General features: G+C 43.9%; 1 protein-coding gene and 1 pseudogene across 1 annotated transcript; one reads left to right on the top strand and one right to left on the bottom strand.

Moving 5' to 3' along the window:
• Positions 1 to 10,206: 10,206 nt before the first annotated feature.
• LOC106696566 lies at positions 10,207 to 11,974 on the bottom strand. Its single transcript, XM_014453026.2, has 2 exons — positions 11,789 to 11,974; positions 10,207 to 10,675 (listed from the first exon to the last, which is right to left on the bottom strand). Exons 1-2 carry the CDS (start codon positions 11,959 to 11,961, stop codon positions 10,219 to 10,221), a joined length of 630 nt encoding a protein of 209 aa, XP_014308512.2. The 5' UTR covers positions 11,962 to 11,974; the 3' UTR covers positions 10,207 to 10,218.
• Positions 11,975 to 15,783: 3,809 nt separating this feature from the next.
• On the top strand, positions 15,784 to 17,224 carry LOC111825268 (annotated as a pseudogene).
• The last annotated feature ends 897 nt before the right edge of the window (positions 17,225 to 18,121 follow it).

Genomic DNA, 18,121 nt, shown 5'->3' with positions numbered 1-18,121 from the left:
ATCCCCAATAGGGGGCGTGCAGGAGACAGCCAATCAATGATTCCCTGTCATCATTGATGTTTTTATCTCTCTCTCTTCCTCTCCCTTCCTCTCTGAAATTAATAAAAAATATTAAGAAAATAAAATAATTTCCCATGATTTTATCCATAGAGAAATACAAAGGTACCAAGTTACATTTTAGAATAAAGTAAAATGAAATAAACATGATGATATGTTCTCAATATTCTCAAACACCTCAAAAGAACCCCACTGGAAAACAAATATTGAGCTCCCAGGATCAGGACTGAGGAGTTTCTGGACCTTTCATGTCATTCAGACAACTAACTGGTGTATTTGAAAGAACAAAACTGAAGAAAGAGTGGTCCCTTCAGTGTTGATCTTGCTAGTGAGCTGCTAAAATTTCCCCATATCCACAGACATTTCTGTGAAGGTTGATGACCAGATTGCTGGCTGGGAATGCCAACTGAGGACGTGTTGAGCACCAAGAAATGAGCTGGAATTTCCAGACACATACTCACACCCAGATCTCTTACCAAACACATCTGACAAACATCTCAGCTCTGCTCCTCCTTTTAATACTCCTAGAACTTTTTTGATTTTTCGAAACAAAAAAGCAAACAGTTATATTCTTGGACTTCTTGACACTCTTTTTGACTTAATACCTATAAAGAAATGAGTAAGCATTTTACTTTTCTCTGAAAAAATTTTATTAGTCTCCCAACACATGCACACGTGGGATTTGTTTCTTTCTGCTCCCATAAAAGCAGTCATAATCAATGTGCAGCGCCATTCCATCTCCTGTTTGCCTGTTCAGGCCCAGGGTTCATACCTGACACCATTCTTGGCTATTCTCCTACCTCTCCCATTCTCTCCAACAGCAGGGCAGATGTCCAAGATCTTTGCCATTTTATTGGCTCAAGAAGCCTACCAGATAGCATTCAGACTAGAGGGATGACCTCACAAGGAATTTATTTTTCCTTTTGGGTCTAAATTTTGGGAGTTGGACACAAGACTGATATATTTTCTAAGTGAAGCCAATGGAAATGGAGCAATTTAACTGAGTTGAAGTCTCTTACAGTTTTCCGTAGCTCCAGAGAATTAGGGAAAAATATTTAAAGTTGAATTGGTCTTCATCTAAAAGTGAGACATGCATTCTGCTCTGCATAGCTATAGGGAACATGCACAACACAAGTAAAGCCCTAAATGCACCCAAGTCAGTAAATTCAAAGTTATGGCTTTCACCACAATCATAACTCATGTGCGGGTAGAATTTTTCATTTCTGCCAGAGGTATTAAATTGACCAGAGTCCAGTGGTCGGCAAACTGCGGCTTGCGAGCCACATGCGACTCTTTGGCCCCTTGAGTGTGGCTCTTCCACAAAATACCGACTTCTGCGCATGGGCCACGAAGTTTCAATCACACTGTACATGCGCGCCCGCAAGTGGTATTTTGTGGAAGAGCCACACTCAAGGGGCCAAAGAGCCGCATGTGGCTCGCGAGCCGCAGTTTGCCGACCACTGGACCAGACTAATGTAAATGCACAGGGCAGCAATGTGGGCTACTGAGTTTCCTGACTTTTCTTATGCTGAACAGTCACACCTATCATAATAGTCATCACTTAAAGATATGTAGTTCTCTGTCCAAAGGAACTCCTCAGTCTATGTTACCTGGACCAAAAAGAAGCACAAGTTGATGAGGTCAACCTTTCCTGGGAAATCCAGAAACTTATGATCTTATATACCGTTTGAAACTCAGAATTCTCCAACTCACATACTCACATGGCTCAAAACTCCCGTGTGGGGTGAGTTTTATTTCTCAGTAATTATATGCAAAAGCTGAAGTACAAGGTCATGTTGGGGTATTTGAAGTCGTGAAATTGACTTGTTTATAGATCTTTGAGGTTTTATGGACTTTCCAGGTATCATCTCAGGCACTGATAGAGTTCCACCAGAAACATGAAATATCAGCAGGAGGAAAGTTTCCAGTAACCTGATACTTTAACTGCTAAATAAATGTTATAATAATTAGTCTTTTTAAAAATCATCAGTAAGTTGGTCACTGATAACATTTTTCATGAGCTCTGAAGTTTCTTTATAAAGAAGTACATAATCTCAAACCTAGTTATTGAGATAGCACTATTATCTAAAATAGCTTCTCCTCCCACCTCCACCCATGAAATAGCTACAAAGTTATAAACTGACTTTGGAGTTCCTCCTTCTTAAGCTCTGGCTGTATCCCAAGCCCACATTACAGGTGGATTGGCTAAGACAGCAGAGTAATAATCCCAAGCTACCAATGTACATGAGCAATCCCAGAGGCTCACTGCCAGCACATATGGCATCTCTGAATGCAACAGAAAAGGCCCCCCTCCAACAATCCAAGGTCTCCTGGCTGAATATTCCAAGTCAAGATATCCCTCCCTGATGACACCATCTCATGCCACAGCCCAAGGCCAGGTGAGTGTAGCCAGGAGACCTTGGGCTCAGCCCAAGAGCCAGGCACTGTTGCGCAGCCAAATGCAGTGAACTTAGTCATAGAACAACAGTTCTAGCCAAGCTACAGAGGTGTTATAACATAGCTCAAAATATGGAATCAATCATGCCTGGGTATAAATCATCTCTATAACTTAGTATGGTATCACCTGGAGACATTGCCTTGCCTCTCTAAGCCTCAATCCCCTGACATGTAGATTGGACCTAATGATAACACCTCACAATTGTGACTTAATATTTATAAAGTTCCAGCACAGTGGCTGCCACACAGTGTGTTCAGTTCTTCTGGAGCAACTCTGGTTTAGGAGAACAGAAACTGAGATTCTACCTTTAAGTATAACACTAATAACTATGATGTAAAAAATCATATTGTTATACTTCAATTTCTTAACCTTTACATAATGGGAATATTGAAATAATTGTAAGTAAAAATACTTGCAAAAATGTTATATTATTTTGCTATCTTTGAAAGTAATTATGTATATCTATAGTTTTAAAGTGAGAATACCAGTAAATAGGGTTAAATAGTGAGTTTACTCAAAGAGGGCAAGACAAAACCACAGTTAAAGATAATACTGATTTTGCCTTAGCTGGGTGTTGGTTGAACGTTGTCCTGTGCACAGAAAGGTGGAGGGTTTGATTCCTGGTAAGGGCACATACCCAGGTTGCTGGTTTAATCCCCAGTTGGGGCACCTGTGGGAGGCAACCAATTGATGTTCTCTCTCTCTCTCTCTCTCTCTCTCTCTCTCTCTCTCTCTCTCTCTCCCTTGCTCTCTAAAATAAATATTTGAAAAAAGATAATACTGATTTTTTTAGGAACAGCCAGGCTCATTTAGGCAAGGGTAATAGTTTTTAAAGACAAAAATAGCCCTGCTCAGACAATTCACTGCAATTAGCAGACTGATGTTTATGACACTGGAGAGAAGATTCTCACCAAAATAGCTGATAAATATTGACCATCGCCCAGGAGTATTTCATGCTTGACACTGTGAGGGTTTTTATAGAATTCACCCAGGGCTACTGTGAAGCACCCCCAGTGATGACAGCAAGATCTCAAGGTCACACATACAATAACGAACGTTCTGAAATTGGGGTCGTGATCCTTTGCTGGGATAAACACTTTACAACAGACATCTTTATTTGAGAGTCAGAATGGTCCAAGACCTCCAAAATACGTGACTCATAATAAAGAAAAATGAAAGAGGCCTAAGATGGATCTTCTTTCTTGTTATGATTTCATAGGAACTTTTTAAAAAGATCCCTTTTGTCATGATTCATTCCACAGACGTGAGAGAGTGCTGCTTAAGTTTCTCCAATACAATAACAATTCTACGAAACACCTTCTCCTATGTTTCTCCTCCACCCCAAGATAGGAGAGGTTGGCCTCAGAGCTAAGACAAAGCCTTTGGAGCAACCAGACTTTGCACCTTGTCAGCATGTTTATAAAGTAATAGATACATCTAGTCCATTACGCTGAAGACCCAGAGGAGTAATAAAGTCTCAATATTGCTTTCCCTGTCCTTCCCAGCCCTGTAGGGTCCAAAGGTCAATGATCTGTAGCTGCTTCACTGATAAAGTTTGCTCACTTTTCAATTTAAAATACCACTAAATGGGAGTCCTCTCTGTATGTCACCATCAGCACTGGGTTTAAAAAAAAATTGTCATTTTACTGGTTGGCTTGGGAATATGCTCTATGTTTGGAACTTAATTTTCTGTTTTCAACAGTTTTTATGAATACTTATATGTGTCAAGCAGAACACTGAACATTAGAGTAGGAAACAAAAAAGAGGACACATCCATGCACACACACTCTAAAAATAAAGTAAAAACTTTCTTCAAATTCAAATCCCTTTTTAAATTCCATTCTCTCTCTCCCCTTCCCATGATAAAGCTTCTCCAGGCAGTAGGAACATTGAAGACCCGCCCTTCCTCCTTCCCAAGCTCTTTCCAACTCACTATATTCTAGCATTGCTTCCACAACTCCAGTAAAATTGCTCTGACCAAGGTCATAAATGGTCAGCATGTTGTCCAGCTCAATGGTCAGTTTCCTCTCCTCTAAGTGGATATATTTGAGTCTATGATGATGAATCACTCCCATGATGTCAAGATTTCCTATTCTCCTTTGAAATCCATGACTTATCCATTAAACCACATCATGATCTGTTTCCTCCTTCCTCCATGTCCATTATGCACGCCAGCACGGCCAAGGGTGAACCTAAGGAGGGGTGGTGAAGGATTGAAGAAAAGACAGACAAGAGAATACAGCTGGGGCTTGGTGAATCTCACGTGCCTGGATGAGGACACAAAAGACCCAGCCTGCAAACCAATGCTTTATTTTATAGTCTGATCAAAACAAGGGTAGATTAACATGTATACAAATGTTCTTGTTTTGGCAACACTTGCTGCACCTCCCACAGCCCATTAGCTACTTAGGAAGGATTTAGGGAGGGCTACAAGGTCAGGCTTAATTATGCTAGGAGAGCTCTGCCCTCCAGGCTGGGACTTGTCTGTGGCCTTGCCACAGGTCAGCCCAAAGTTGACCCTAGAGCCGCTCCCTACACTCCCCCTTTTTTTTGTTTTTAAGCTACTGTAATAAAAGTAAACTTGAACATAACTCTGGCTACTAAAACAATAACAAAACAATGCTAAAGCAACACAGCAATAAAAGAGAAATCAAACTACAGACATGTTTAACATTTTTGGCTACAAAATGAAAGTTTCTTTTTGCTGCTGGTGTATATTTACTCAGAGTCCTCGGACTTGGCTGTGTAAGACTTTGCAGAATACTGGCAGCTAACCAATGCTAGCATAGCCAGAAACACGGTTGAGGGGGGAGCTTCCACTTCTTGCTTTTCTACCATCTGCTGGGCTTCAGTTGTTAGCTTCTTCAGCTGGCCCCATGTTGGCACCTTGGCCTCTTGCATAGCCTTTGTTTTCTTCTTCTTCTGCATTGCTGTCATCAGGGCAACTCTCAGTCTTTTGAACAAAAGAACAAGGAGCTTCTCTGGGTCCATTATGGTGACACACGTAATGCTCTGGCACCCAAATTGGCCGCGCTGCTCCTTCTGGAAAGATACAAGCACAACCTCTGCCCCACATCATTACTGGATCTGGCCCAAACCATTGTCCAGTTTGTGCATCTTTCCACTGGGCTAACCCAGTGGAGGCCCGATGCCTTTCGGCTGCTGTACGACCCTCTGCATCGCAATTCAAAAAATTTAAAGTATAAAGAGGATGACTGAGTTTGTTTTGAGTTGACACATAACATCCGTCACCCCCTTTTTTTGTTTTAGTAATTGCATTTTAAGAGTACGATTGGCTCTTTCCACTATAGCTTGACCTTGAGGATTGTAAGGGATACCAGTTTTATGACAAATTTGATATTGCTGACAAAAGTGCTGAAAAGCAGAACTAGCATATGCGAGTCCATTGTCTGTTTTTAGCTCTGAGGGAGGTCCTAGTACCGCAAAGGCAGCTAAGCAATGATTAATTACATGCTTGGCACTTTCTCCTGTTTGGGGAGTCGCAAAGATAAAGTGGGAGCAGGTATCTACATTAACATGTACCCATCTATGCTTACCAAACTCCGGGATGTGGGTGACATCCATTTGCCAGATTTGATTAGGTTTAAGACCCCTAGGGTTAACCCCTAACGATTGTACAGGGCAATGAATTACACACTGAGAGCACTGCTTAACAATTTGATGAGCTTGCTCCCAAGAAATAGGGAATTGTTTGTGCAAGGCAGCAGCATTTTGATGATGCAATGCATGGGAGGACTGGGCAAGAGAAAATGGGGTAGCCTCTTGCATTACAGCAAGGAGGCGATCAATAGCGCCATTACCTATAGCTAACGGACCAGGGAGACCTGAATGAAATCGGATATGACCAATAAAGCAGGAAAATTGTCGTTCTCTAATAACCTTTTGAAGGCTGAAAAATAAATGAAAGAGTTCCTCCGATTTAGTGTGCCCTATAGTAACTGTTTCAATAATTTTGGCCATACTTACCACATAAGCACTATCACTATATAGGTTGATGGGCTCCGTAGCAAAGTCTGTCAAGACATAAACAAGAGCTTGTATTTCTACCCGTTGTGCTGAAATATAAGGGGTTTGAAGGAATTTTGCTCCCCTGCTGCAATAGTATCCAGCCTTTCCAGAACTGGATCCATTTGTAAAAATGGTTAATGCCTGAGGTATAGGTTGTGACTTCATTATCTTTGGGAAGGTAAAGGTAGTAACTGAGAGAAAATGTAAGACTTTATTTGCAGGATAATGGTTATCAACCTGTCCAGAGTAATTAGCAAGTGTAATTTGCCAACTTGTTGATCGTTGCCAGAGCCAGTCTTGCTGTATAGCTGAAAATGGCACTACAATGAGGTCAAGGTCTCGGCCTACTAACTGGCCTGTTCAAAGGTGGGCTTGAGCTATTAGCTGGGAAACTGAATCATGGACAGGAGTTAATAGCTTACTCGGAGAATGAGCCAAATATAGCCATTCAACAACTCCAGAAGCTTGCCAAATGACCCCAGTGGGTGTATGCATAGTAGGGAAAATTAAAACCTGTAAAGGAAGGGAGTAATCAATTCTAGTAAGTTGTGCTGAACTTAAGGCATCCTCAACTTTATGTAGGGCTGTCTTGGCTTCCTCTGTCAAGCAGCGAGGGGATGATGGAGATGAATCTCTCCCTAAGTATATGAAATAAAGGGCTTAAGTCAGCAGTAGTTAATTTTAAAGCAGGTCAAACCCAGTTAATATGTCCTAATAATTTCTGGAAGTCATTTAATGTAAGTAAAGTGTCAGTCCGAATTTGAATTTTCTGAGATTTTATTGTTTTTCCTTCAATAATGCTGCCAAGATAAGATAAAGGAAATGTCCTTTGAACCTTTTCAGGTGCTATGCATAATCTAGCACAATGCGGGGAATCCTGCAAATAGTATTTAGAAGCATTTCATTGTTATGAGCTAAGAGAATGTCATCCATATAATGAATAATATAAGCGTTGGGATATTTTTTCCTTATAGGATGTATGGCTTCGGCCACAAAACCCTGACATAATGTAGGACTATTGGCCATGCCTTGAGGCAATACTTTCCATTGATACCTCTTTATGGGCTCGTTAAAAATTTATTAAAGGGACACTAAATGCGAATCTTCTGCAATTTTCAGGATGAAGAGGAACAGTAAAAAAGCAGTCCTTAAGATCTAATACCAATAAATGATATTGCAATGGGATACCTGTAGGGGATGGTAACTTTGACTGAAGGGGCCCCATAATCTCCATGGTTTTATTAATTGCCCTTATGTCTTGCAATAGTCTCCATATACCAGATTTTTTCTTTATTACAAATATGGGTGTGTTCCATGGACTGTGAGTGGGTTCAATATGCCCTGCCTCAAGCTGTTCTCGAACCAACTCTTGTGCAGCTTTTAACTTCTCTCCTAATAGGAGCCATTGATCAATCCAGACAGGAGTATCTGCAAGCCAGGTAATTTTAGCTGCTGTATGCTGGGTTGGAGAGACAATCAAGGCCCCTGTTGAAAATTCTGGTAACCTAATCTGTGCCTCCCCTTTTGAGTGAACATCGGGATAAATAAACGTCTCCTTTGCTGATTCTTTCCTAGTCCCTTTAGGGGGTGAAATCCTTGATTAAGCATTTGAGAAGTAACAATGTAACTGGGACTTGTTATTAAAACCCCCATCTGCTCTAGCATATCTCGACCCCATAAATTAACAGGTAAATGTTGCAATACATAAGGTTGAAAATAGCCTGTATTTTCATCTGGATCTTCCCATTGAAGGAGTTGAGCACTCTGCAAGGGTTGAGTAACATGCCCCACTCCTTGCAATTCAGAAGCCGTGAGATTTAAAGACCAGGCCTTCAGCCAATGTCTGAAAGCGATTACTGACACATCAGTTCCAGTACCTATAATCCCTTTAAAAGGCTTCCCATTAATCCTTAGTTCTAAGTCAGGCCGGCCCTGCTTAACTATTCTTGCCCAGTATACCTCGTCGCTGGATCCAAAGCCCACTGCACCACTGGGCTGATCAGTTAAAGGCCTCCCTTCTGGATAGTAGGGCAGAAGGAGAATTTGTGCTGTTTTTGTTTCCGGTAAGACCTGAATTTAATAGTATTAATTGTTTGTGCTATTACTTTAATTTCTCCAGTATAGTCCTGATCTATCACCCCCAGGGAGAACTTGAAATCCTTTCAATGCCAAATTGCTCCTCCCTAAAATTAATCCCATCATGCCCACAGGAAGGGGACCATATACTCCTGTAGCAATGGCCTGAGGCCCCATCTCTGGGGTTAGTACCTATCGGGAGGTGGGACTGAGGTCCAATCCTGCACTACCCGGGGTGGCAGGGAAAGGTTTCGAATGGTGGCTTTGGGACTATGCCTGCTGAAAGCTGTAGTGGGGTCAAGTTAAGGCCCCTACTGTTTGTGGGCCAGGCTGGCCCACTTGAAGTTTCCCTGCCTAGGGGACATTGGTTTATTATCAACATCAGTCTTGGAGCGGCATGCATTTACTCAATGGTTTCCTCTCCTGCATCTTGGACATAGTCCAGGCTGCTTGTTTCCACTCCCTATAGCCTTTTGACTTTCATTTCTATCATTACAGTCTTTAGCAAAATGCCTTGTTTACCACAGTTAAAACATCCCCCTTTCTTTTTCTGCTGACCAGCGAACAAGATTTCTTTTAATGTGGCAGCTAATACTGCTCCTTGAACATAGGCTGGTCCAATGTCAGCACAAATACGAATAAAATCAAGTACAGTACCATTCTTCCTCTAGGGACATAAAGCCTCTTGACATACTCCATTTGCATTTTCAACAGCTAATTGCTTCATGAGTATCATTCCAGGCACAACCCTGCCTACCGCTTGGAACAAGCGAGCCACAAAATCCTGACATGGCTCCTCTGGGCCTTGCCTAATTTTACTTATGTCTAGAAATTTTTCCCCTTTTGTTGGCAGTTGCCTCCAGGCTTTGGTGGCACATATATTTATTTGCTGATAAGCTTGCATGGGGTACACTAACTGAGCCTGAAAAGCCCCATGAGGTCCGGTGCCCATGAGCATATCAATTGTAAGGGGTACCTCATGACCTTGGTTTCTGTTAGCCTGCTCCGCACTAAGCTCTGCCCAATTAGATTTCCATAATAAGTAATCTTCAGGCGAGAGACAAGCCTTTGCAACAGTATTCCAATCACTAGGAGCCATAGCTTCCTCAGATATTGTATCTAGTAACCCTAGCACAAAAGGGGATGTTGGTGCATACATAGAACAAGAAGTCTTCAACTCCTTCAAAGTTTTAAAACATATAGACTGATGGCCACGGAGCATCTGACCTGGATTCTGAGGATCAAGCTGTTCAAATACAGTGGGGCCTTGACTTACGAGTTTAATTCGTTCCGTGACGGAGCTCGTAACTCAAATTACTCGTATGTCAAATCAATTTTCACCATTACAATGAATTGAAATGCCATTAATCCGTTCCGGACACCCAAAAAACACTGCAATTGTTTTGTTAAATGTTTTTAAATAAGAAAAATGTATTTAAAAATAACGAATATTGTATAAAAACACAATACTGAACAATAGAATGTAGTACAATAAACTTGTTTTATTAAGTTTAATGTACAGCATTTACCTTGGAGATCAAACGACTTAAAGATGCTGATGGAGTTGGAGGAGAAAGGCTCAACTGAATAACTGAATCTTATTTGCTGATTTTTGCCCTTTTCGCCACGCTTTCATCACTTTCATCTACAGGAGTTTTCGATAAAAACCTGTCCAATGAGATCTGTTTCATCCTCCCTTTCAGAATATTTCTGAAATGAGTTAGGCAAGTGTCATTAAATAGCTCCATTGCACGCCCAGTTGCAATTTTTTCTGGGTGAATCTTTTGAATAAAGTCTGAAAGTTTCTCCCACATTCCCAACATTTCCTTTATCTCACTTACAGAGATAACCTCCTCCTCCTCCTCCGTGTCATCTATTTCCTGCAAAACCTCCATGTGCTGCTGCGTCTGTAGCTCCTTTAGCTCCTGCATTGTCAGTTCCTCAGAGTGCTCCTCGATGAGCTCATTGATGTCACCTTCCTTTATATCCGTGCTCGCTGCCTCACCATGTCTGACAACGGAGTGAATGCCAGTCCTCTTTTTAAAATTTTCGAACCAGCCCCGACTGGCTTTAAACTGCTCGCCCAATGCCTTGATGTTATGATAAAGGACCAACTAGAAATTAAGCATACACTGACTGAAATAAAGAATATTATACAGACTCCCAACAGCAGACCAGAGGATCGCAAGAATCAAGTCAAAGATTTGAAATACAAAGAAGCAAAAAACACCCAACCAGAAAAGCAAAATGAAAAAAGAGTCCAAAAATACAAAGATAGTGTAAGGAGCCTCTGGGACAGCTTCAAGTGTACCAACATCCGAATTATAGGGGTGCCAGAAGATGAGAGAGAGCAAGATATTGAAAACCTATTTGAAGAAATAATGACAGAAAACTTCCCTTACCTGGTGAAAGAAATAGACTTACAAGTCCAGGAAGCGCAGAGAACCCCAAACAAAAGGAATCCAAAGAGGACCACACCAAGACACATCATAATTAAAATGCCAAGAGCAAAAGACAAAGAGAGTATCCTAAAAGCAGCAAGAGAAAAACAATCAATTACCTACAAGGGAGTACCCATACGACTGTCAGCTAATTTCTCAACAGAAACTTGGCAGGCCAGAAGGGAGTGGCAAGAAATATTCAAAGTGATGAATACCAAGAACCTACAACCAAGAGTACTTTATCCAGCAAAGCTATCATTCAGAAGTGAAGGCTAGATAAAGAGCTTCACAGATAAGAAAAAGCTAAAGGAGTTCATCACCACCAAACCAGTATTATATGAAATGCTGAAAGGTATCCTTTAAGAAGAGGAAGAAGAAGAAAAAGGTAAAGATACAAATTATGAACAACAAATACACATCTATCAACAAGTGAATCTAAAAATCAAGTGAATAAATAATCTGATGAACAGTATGAACTGGTGATTGTAATAGAATCAGGGACATAGAAAGGGAATGGACTGACTATTCTTGGGGGGGAAAGGGCTGTGGGGGGTGCGGGAAGAGATTGGACAATAATCGTGCACCTATGGATGAGGACAGTGGGTGGGGAGTGAGGGCGGAGGGTGGGGTGGGAACTGGGTGGAGGGGAGTTATGGTGGGAAAAAAGAGGAACCAATGTAATAATCTGAACAATAAAGATTTAATTAATAAAAAAAAAATTTTGAACCAGCCCCGACTGGCTTTAAACGGCTCGCCCGATGCCTCGTCCATTGAAGTGCCTGGGGTCTGCTGCAGCAAATCAGCATAAATAGCTCCTGCCTTCTCACAGATTATAGCCTTCGTCACGGTATCTCCTGTGAGCTGCTTCTCCGTTAACCACACCATTAGCAGCTTCTCCATATTTTCATGGATAGATGTCTGCTGTTTAGAAATTATTTTAACGTCCTTGGCTGGAGTTGTAGCCTGTATTGACTCCTTCTGCTTCAGCATGGTGCAGATCGTAGACGTGCTACGCTCGTACTGCTTCGCCAAGTCGATTACACGCACACCTTAGTCATGTTTTTCGATAATTTCTTTCTTTAATTCAATGCACATCATCCGCTTCTTCTTCTCAGCACTGTCCTTCGCACTTACTTTCTTCAGATCCATGGTTGAAAAAACAAAGTTTTGCAAAATAACTGCAAGCACAAATGCGAGCACAACACTGATGCTTCAACTAAGAGCTAACCGCTTAAAGTGAACGAGTGAGACACGTGATGCTGGGCTGATGTTGTGGGGTTCACTGTGACGTTTGCTGTGCCAACTAGCGGTGGGGTATCTGAAGCTGGCTCGTAACCCGAATTTTAGCTCGCAACTCAAAGCAAAAAATCGGCTGAGAGATGGCTCGTATCTTGAAAAACTCGTTAGTCGGGACACACGTAAGTCAAGGCCCCACTGTATAGGGTATAGACTGAATCCTGAAGTATCTTCCCTAGCCTGCCTGGCCTCATGTAGAGTCCGCTGGAGTAGAGACAAAGGCACTATATTTGTTTCTCCTTGTTTTGGGGGTAAAAGGAGAGAATTGTGAGCAACAGTAAACTCCCCAAATGCTTGCATCTGACCCCCACCATCCCATTCCCGCCAGCGCTGTTCCTTTGCTGCCTCCTTCTCCAATTCTCATTCATTTTTTGGAGGAAGTGCATCATCCGGAGGGCTCTTCCCCACAGGAGCTGTAGCCCCAGGGACTGGAAGAGGTAGCGGAGGCACCGATGGTCCAGGTGGAGTTGGAAGCCTCTGGTAGCCTTCCACTCTTAGTTCCCCTGGCACATTCATCTACTCCTTTTCTGGAGTGGGCTCTAGGTAGTCCGGAATCAGGGACCACAGACTGAAAGCAGAGGTAGGAATTTTTCTCTGGACCTTCAGCTATACAATGATCTCTAAGTTGCTTTCTTACCTTCTCCCATTTCTCTACATTTACCTTTCCTTCCTCAGGAAACCATGGGCAAGTTTTATTTACAAAATCCAACAAATCAAGAAGCTGTTGATGTCTAACAGAATAGCCCCATGCTTGGAGCAGAGCTTTAAGCATAGATACATGTAAGTTATTTTACTGCGATCCTGAATTTCCCATTTTTTACACCTAGCTATTACTAAACTGTGTAAACTGCGCTCCTTACCTTACTTTTTGCTTTCTGCACGTGCTTCACTGGAGTGTCCTTTCACCTTGCAATTGTAGTTCCCCCATACTCAGGCCCCACATTGGGCACTACATATGGTGCGCCAGAATAGCCAAGGGTGACCTGAGGAGGGGTGGTGAAGGATTGAAGAAAAGACAGACAAGAGAATACAGCTGGGGCTTGGTGAACTCACATGCCTGGATGAGGACACAAAAGATCCAGCCTGCAAGCCAATGCTTTATTTTATAGTCTGATCAAAACAAGGGTAGATTAACATGTATACAAATGTTTTGGCAACTCTTGATGCACCTCTCACAGCCCATTAGCTACTTAGGAAGGATTTAGGGAGGGCTACAAGGTTAGGCTTAATTATGCTAGGAGAGCTCTGCCCTCCAGGCTGGGCTTGTTTGTGGCCCTGCCACAGATCAGCCCAAGGCTTGACCCTAGAGCAGCTACCTACAATTCATCAGATATGCTTTCAGCTATTCTCACCTGGCACCTGATTCTCCATCTGAACACATGAGGTTGCTTATCATCTCCCAGATCTGGTTTCTTACATCTGGAATAAAAGCCTGTCTGTTATTAGACACCAGTTCTTCAAGAAATCTAACAGAAAATACATTCAATCCCAAACTGGACCCATTATCAAACATTTTTTTCCTCCTCATTGAATGATGCTCCCATCAATCTACTTGCACACAGAGGAATTTTGGCAGACATCCAGATTCTTTTTCTCATTTAGCCCTGGCATTAGGCTACCAAATTTTGCAGATTCTACCTCCTTCATCTCCATTCAGATCCCTACCATTCAATCAATCTTTAAAGCCATTACCTTAACCAGGCTCTCATCACTCTGCCTGGATTGCTGCAATTTCCTCCTAACTGATCTTGCTGCCTTGAGCTGGCATGACCCCAACCGATTGTACACAGTTATAAATGTGTTTTTTTTCTAAAATATAAATCTGATCATGCCATTTTCGTGCTTTAATTCCTTCAATGGCTCTGATAGCTCCAAGATAAAGAGGAAACTCTATAGCTTAATACATAAGATACTTAATGATTGGACACCTGCATCCACTTTGCCTCCATCTCTCCCCATTGATCTCCACAAACTTTTTGTTCTCAGAAGTACACTGCTCAGTGACCACTTCACTCCTCAAAACTTCACAAATGGGGATGGAACACCTGGCTGACTGCTTCTCATCTCTGAGTGATGATTGCAAAACCTCTGTCATCATGAAGTTACCCCTGATCCTTAAAGTAGAAGTAGGAGTCACCATACTTATTTTACACATGTTTTCATAACCAATAACATTTATTTATCTCAACTATGTACCATGCATTGTTTATGTACCTTTCACACATTATCACATTGAATTATTAAACTAGCTTCAACACTGTAATTTTGTTATTCCCTTTTAATAGTGAACAGACTGAAGTTTTGAGAAGTTCTACAATTTGTCTAAGTTTATACAGCTTACCAGCAAAAGTGAGCAAACACAGCCTTTCCTTCTCCAAAGTTCATGATATTAAAGCTGCCATATCATTGAATATGTTAATAGTTGGCTTGGTGTTTTACTTCTAGCATAGGATTTGGCACATGCAGGATATTGATAAACAAATTAATGAATACATTGGATTTTGAAAATATTGGCCTTGAGGTGCCTAGAAGCCTTCCAGGTTAACACACTGTAAGTGAGGTGTTGAAGCTGCAGTGGAAAATCTGAGCTTAAGGTGGAAAACTGAGTCTTCAGTGGTAGCTCAGGCCACAGCAAGGAAGCTACCACCACAGAGCACAGTAGTGAGGGAGACACAGAAGGAGCCAAGGTTATGGCCTCACAGAAAAACAACATTAAGGGCATTCAAAGAGGTGGAATCTGAAAGAGGCACAAATTATGGGACAGGATGAAAAGCTCCAAAGATGCACCCTACTAATGTATCTACTGTTAATAGTGTGAAACTACTATCCTAATATATAAAAATCCAGGGTCCGTAACGACCAAACGGATGACTGGTCCATCCCTCGGCCCTCAGGCTCCATTGATCAGGGAATGGCTAACAGGGGAGCTGGGGTCCCTCAGGCTCCAATGAATCCGTGGCAGCAGCGACTGATGAGCGGGCGGAAGGCAGACCACTTGGTCCCACCCCCAGCCCACAGGCTCTCATTGATCAGGGGATGGTTAACAGGGAACCAGAGTGAGTGGCACGGGGACTGGCGAGCAGCTGGAAGGCAGGCCTCTTGGTCCCTCCTCCTGGCCCTCAGACTTCAATCAATCGGTGGTGGAGGCGGGGCGGAACTGGGGACTGGCTTCCTTAGTAGTCCTGTAGGTTCAATCTCCAGAGGACAGGACAGGCACCAATGGACCAGTGCCTCCAGCACAATCCCGACAGCGCTGCCGGCATCCTGAAACTCAGCCTCGGGCACTGCAGCTGCTTCCCTTCCCTAGACGCTCCACAAGGAAGAAAGAATACCTCCAGCAGCACCAGGGGCGACCAGCAGTGACTGACTGCTCTCCCTGTGCTTCCTCCAGGTCACTTGAGCCAGCCCCCACCCGCCCCACTCCAGATGAAGTGTGATCACTGCAAACAAAAGGAATGTAGTAAAAAACCAAAAACTGATGACCAAGAGAATGCCGCAGTCAACGTCCGGAATCCGGCTCAGGAGAACGGAGAGAAGGGAGAATTCCCTAAGGTGACCGATACCAAGATATTTCTGAGTGACTGCCTGGTGTGTGACAGTTGTCTGACCACAGAGGAAAGAGTCCAGGTTTCTCAACAGAACACCAAGGACTTCTTCCATGTTCTGAACCTTAATAAGAAATGTGATACCTCACAGCAAAAGGTGCTGGCAGTGTCCGTGTGTCCTTAGTCTCTGCCTTATTTTGCTGCTAAATTCAGCCTCAGTGTCACTGGTGCATCCAGAAGACTCTGAGTCTTCCTCAAAAGCCTTGGGGCGCACTGTCTTTGACATGAAGATAGCTGCGAACTTCAGCATCCTGGAGAGTCAGAAGGAATTTGTGCGTCAGTACTGCCAGCACCATGAGGAAAAGCCCCGGCTACCCATGCTGACCTCCGCCTGCCCTGGCTGGGACCAATATATAGAGTGTGTGCTGGGTCACCCCATCACCCTCACCTCTGCACGGCAATGTCTTCCCAGCAGATCATGGGCTCTCTGGTGAAGGACTACTTCACCGGACAACAGAACCTTTCCCCAGACAAGATTTTCCACGCCATTGTGGCCCCATGTTATGACAAGAAACTGGAGGCCCTTTGAGAAGATGTTCCCACAGCTTTACATAGTTCTCAGAGAGCTGACTGTGCGTTAACCTCAGGTGAAACTGTCCAGATAATGGAGCAAAGTGACCTCGCCTCGAATGACACCGCTGTGGACACTCTGTTTGGAGACATGAAGGAGAAGGAGGTGAGGCTCCATGAGGGTGCCAGCTCCGATGGGTACCTGGCACACATCTTCAGACACATGGCCAAGGAGCTGCTCAACAAGGACATGGGAGTGCTCACCTACCGCATCCTGAGGAACAAAGACTTCCAGGAGGTCACCCTTGAAAGTGACGAAGAGGTGCTGCTACGCTTTGAGGCTGCTTACCGCTTTCGAAACATCCAGAAGTGGTCCTGAAGCTGTAGAGGGGCAAGTTCCCCTGCCACTTTGTGGAGGTCCTGGCCTGCGCCGGGCATGCCTAAGTGGCAGGGCCAGGCCCAGGCGGACGACGGGTGTGGAAGGCATTACTACTACGGCAGATGGAAGGCATCTATCTGCCATCCCAGTGTGGCCCCCGGAGACCAGCGCCCATGTGCAGGAGCTGTACCAGGAGTGGCTGGGGCGGGGGGGGGGGGGGGGCAGGGGCGACTCCCCCTGGGCCAGGCGACCCTACACACAGCGTAGCCAGGCCCAGGGCAGCCTGCCAGGACATCAAGTGGTAAAGGTCCAGCAGACACCTGGCCTGCAGGCCTCTGAAAAGGGGTGTCAGACACGTGAAGGAAAGGCTTAGCATCTCTGTCATTGCTTTGGTTTTCAGAATTTCCTGCTCCCCATCTGTCAGCTCCCTCCCTCTGAGGGGCACTGTCGTTGTCACATGGGTGCAACTGGAATATTGTATCTTGAGAGGATTGTCCCAATGTACGTATCCTTTTATCCGATGATGAAAAAGTCCCAAAGAACAAGAATGGAGACAGACTACTGTCCTTTAGGCTTAAAAAAAACCTGGAAGTGTCCTGCGAAGAGCTGAGACTTGGTTCTGTCCAAGCACCTCAGAGAGATTAAATGAGGAAATGGCCAGTTTGGGCCTGACTTTACCCACTTATGTTACTCTTGAAGGTGTCTTTGCCACAATATGAATAAACTGCCACCTTTTGGAATAGGGGCTCATACGAAAGTCTGCATTCCCAACTTTGCTTGAAACAAATCTATGTTCTACAGCTGTCCAACATCCTGAGATCAGATCCAGTTGACCAGGTCCTGTTGCTGGTAGTCAGGGGGCACTGGAGTGGAGGCCCCCCCCCCATGCCCTTTTACATTCAGGGATTGAGCTGAACTCACTTTGGTGGAGGCCTGGCAAGGGTGACAGGTGTCACAGATGGAAGGATGGAGAATGGAGAGGCGGACACCCTGCTCGGTCCCTCCCTGCGTGGGGTCAGGCAGATGAAGGCCAGCCAGCCCGCCCCACAATTGAGTGAGATAGTGTCCTCTGTGTCCACCTCTCACCCCGTGGGCCCGGCCACTCCCCTCAGCTCTGGGCGGCCCTCTGCATTCCACGATAGTGCACTCTGCTCTCACATGCTGCTGGCTCTAAGTGAGAAGGAAGAGAGAAGTTGGCCCACAGACAACTACACAGAAAGATAGGGCTCAGGGCTGGTGAGTGCAGTGGCAGTGGCGGGAGCCTCTCCTG

The sequence above is a fragment of the Myotis lucifugus genome, unplaced genomic scaffold (genome assembly GCF_000147115.1).
Source record: "Myotis lucifugus unplaced genomic scaffold, Myoluc2.0 scaffold_19, whole genome shotgun sequence".
Classification (NCBI taxonomy): Eukaryota; Metazoa; Chordata; class Mammalia; order Chiroptera; family Vespertilionidae; genus Myotis; species Myotis lucifugus.
Note: the sequence above shows the minus strand (reverse complement) of the source record. Positions and strands in the feature narration are given on the sequence as shown.

Bases quoted from the DNA above. Each gene is read 5' to 3' on its own strand.
- LOC106696566 (XM_014453026.2), bottom strand. From the start codon at position 11,961: ATGGAGAAGCTGCTAATGGTGTGGTTAACGGAGAAGCAGCTCACAGGA. The intron at 10,676-11,788 runs GTTCAAAATTTT...CAGTCGGGGCTG, and splicing joins TTTAAAGCCAGTCGGGGCTG to GTTCGAAAATTTTAAAAAGA.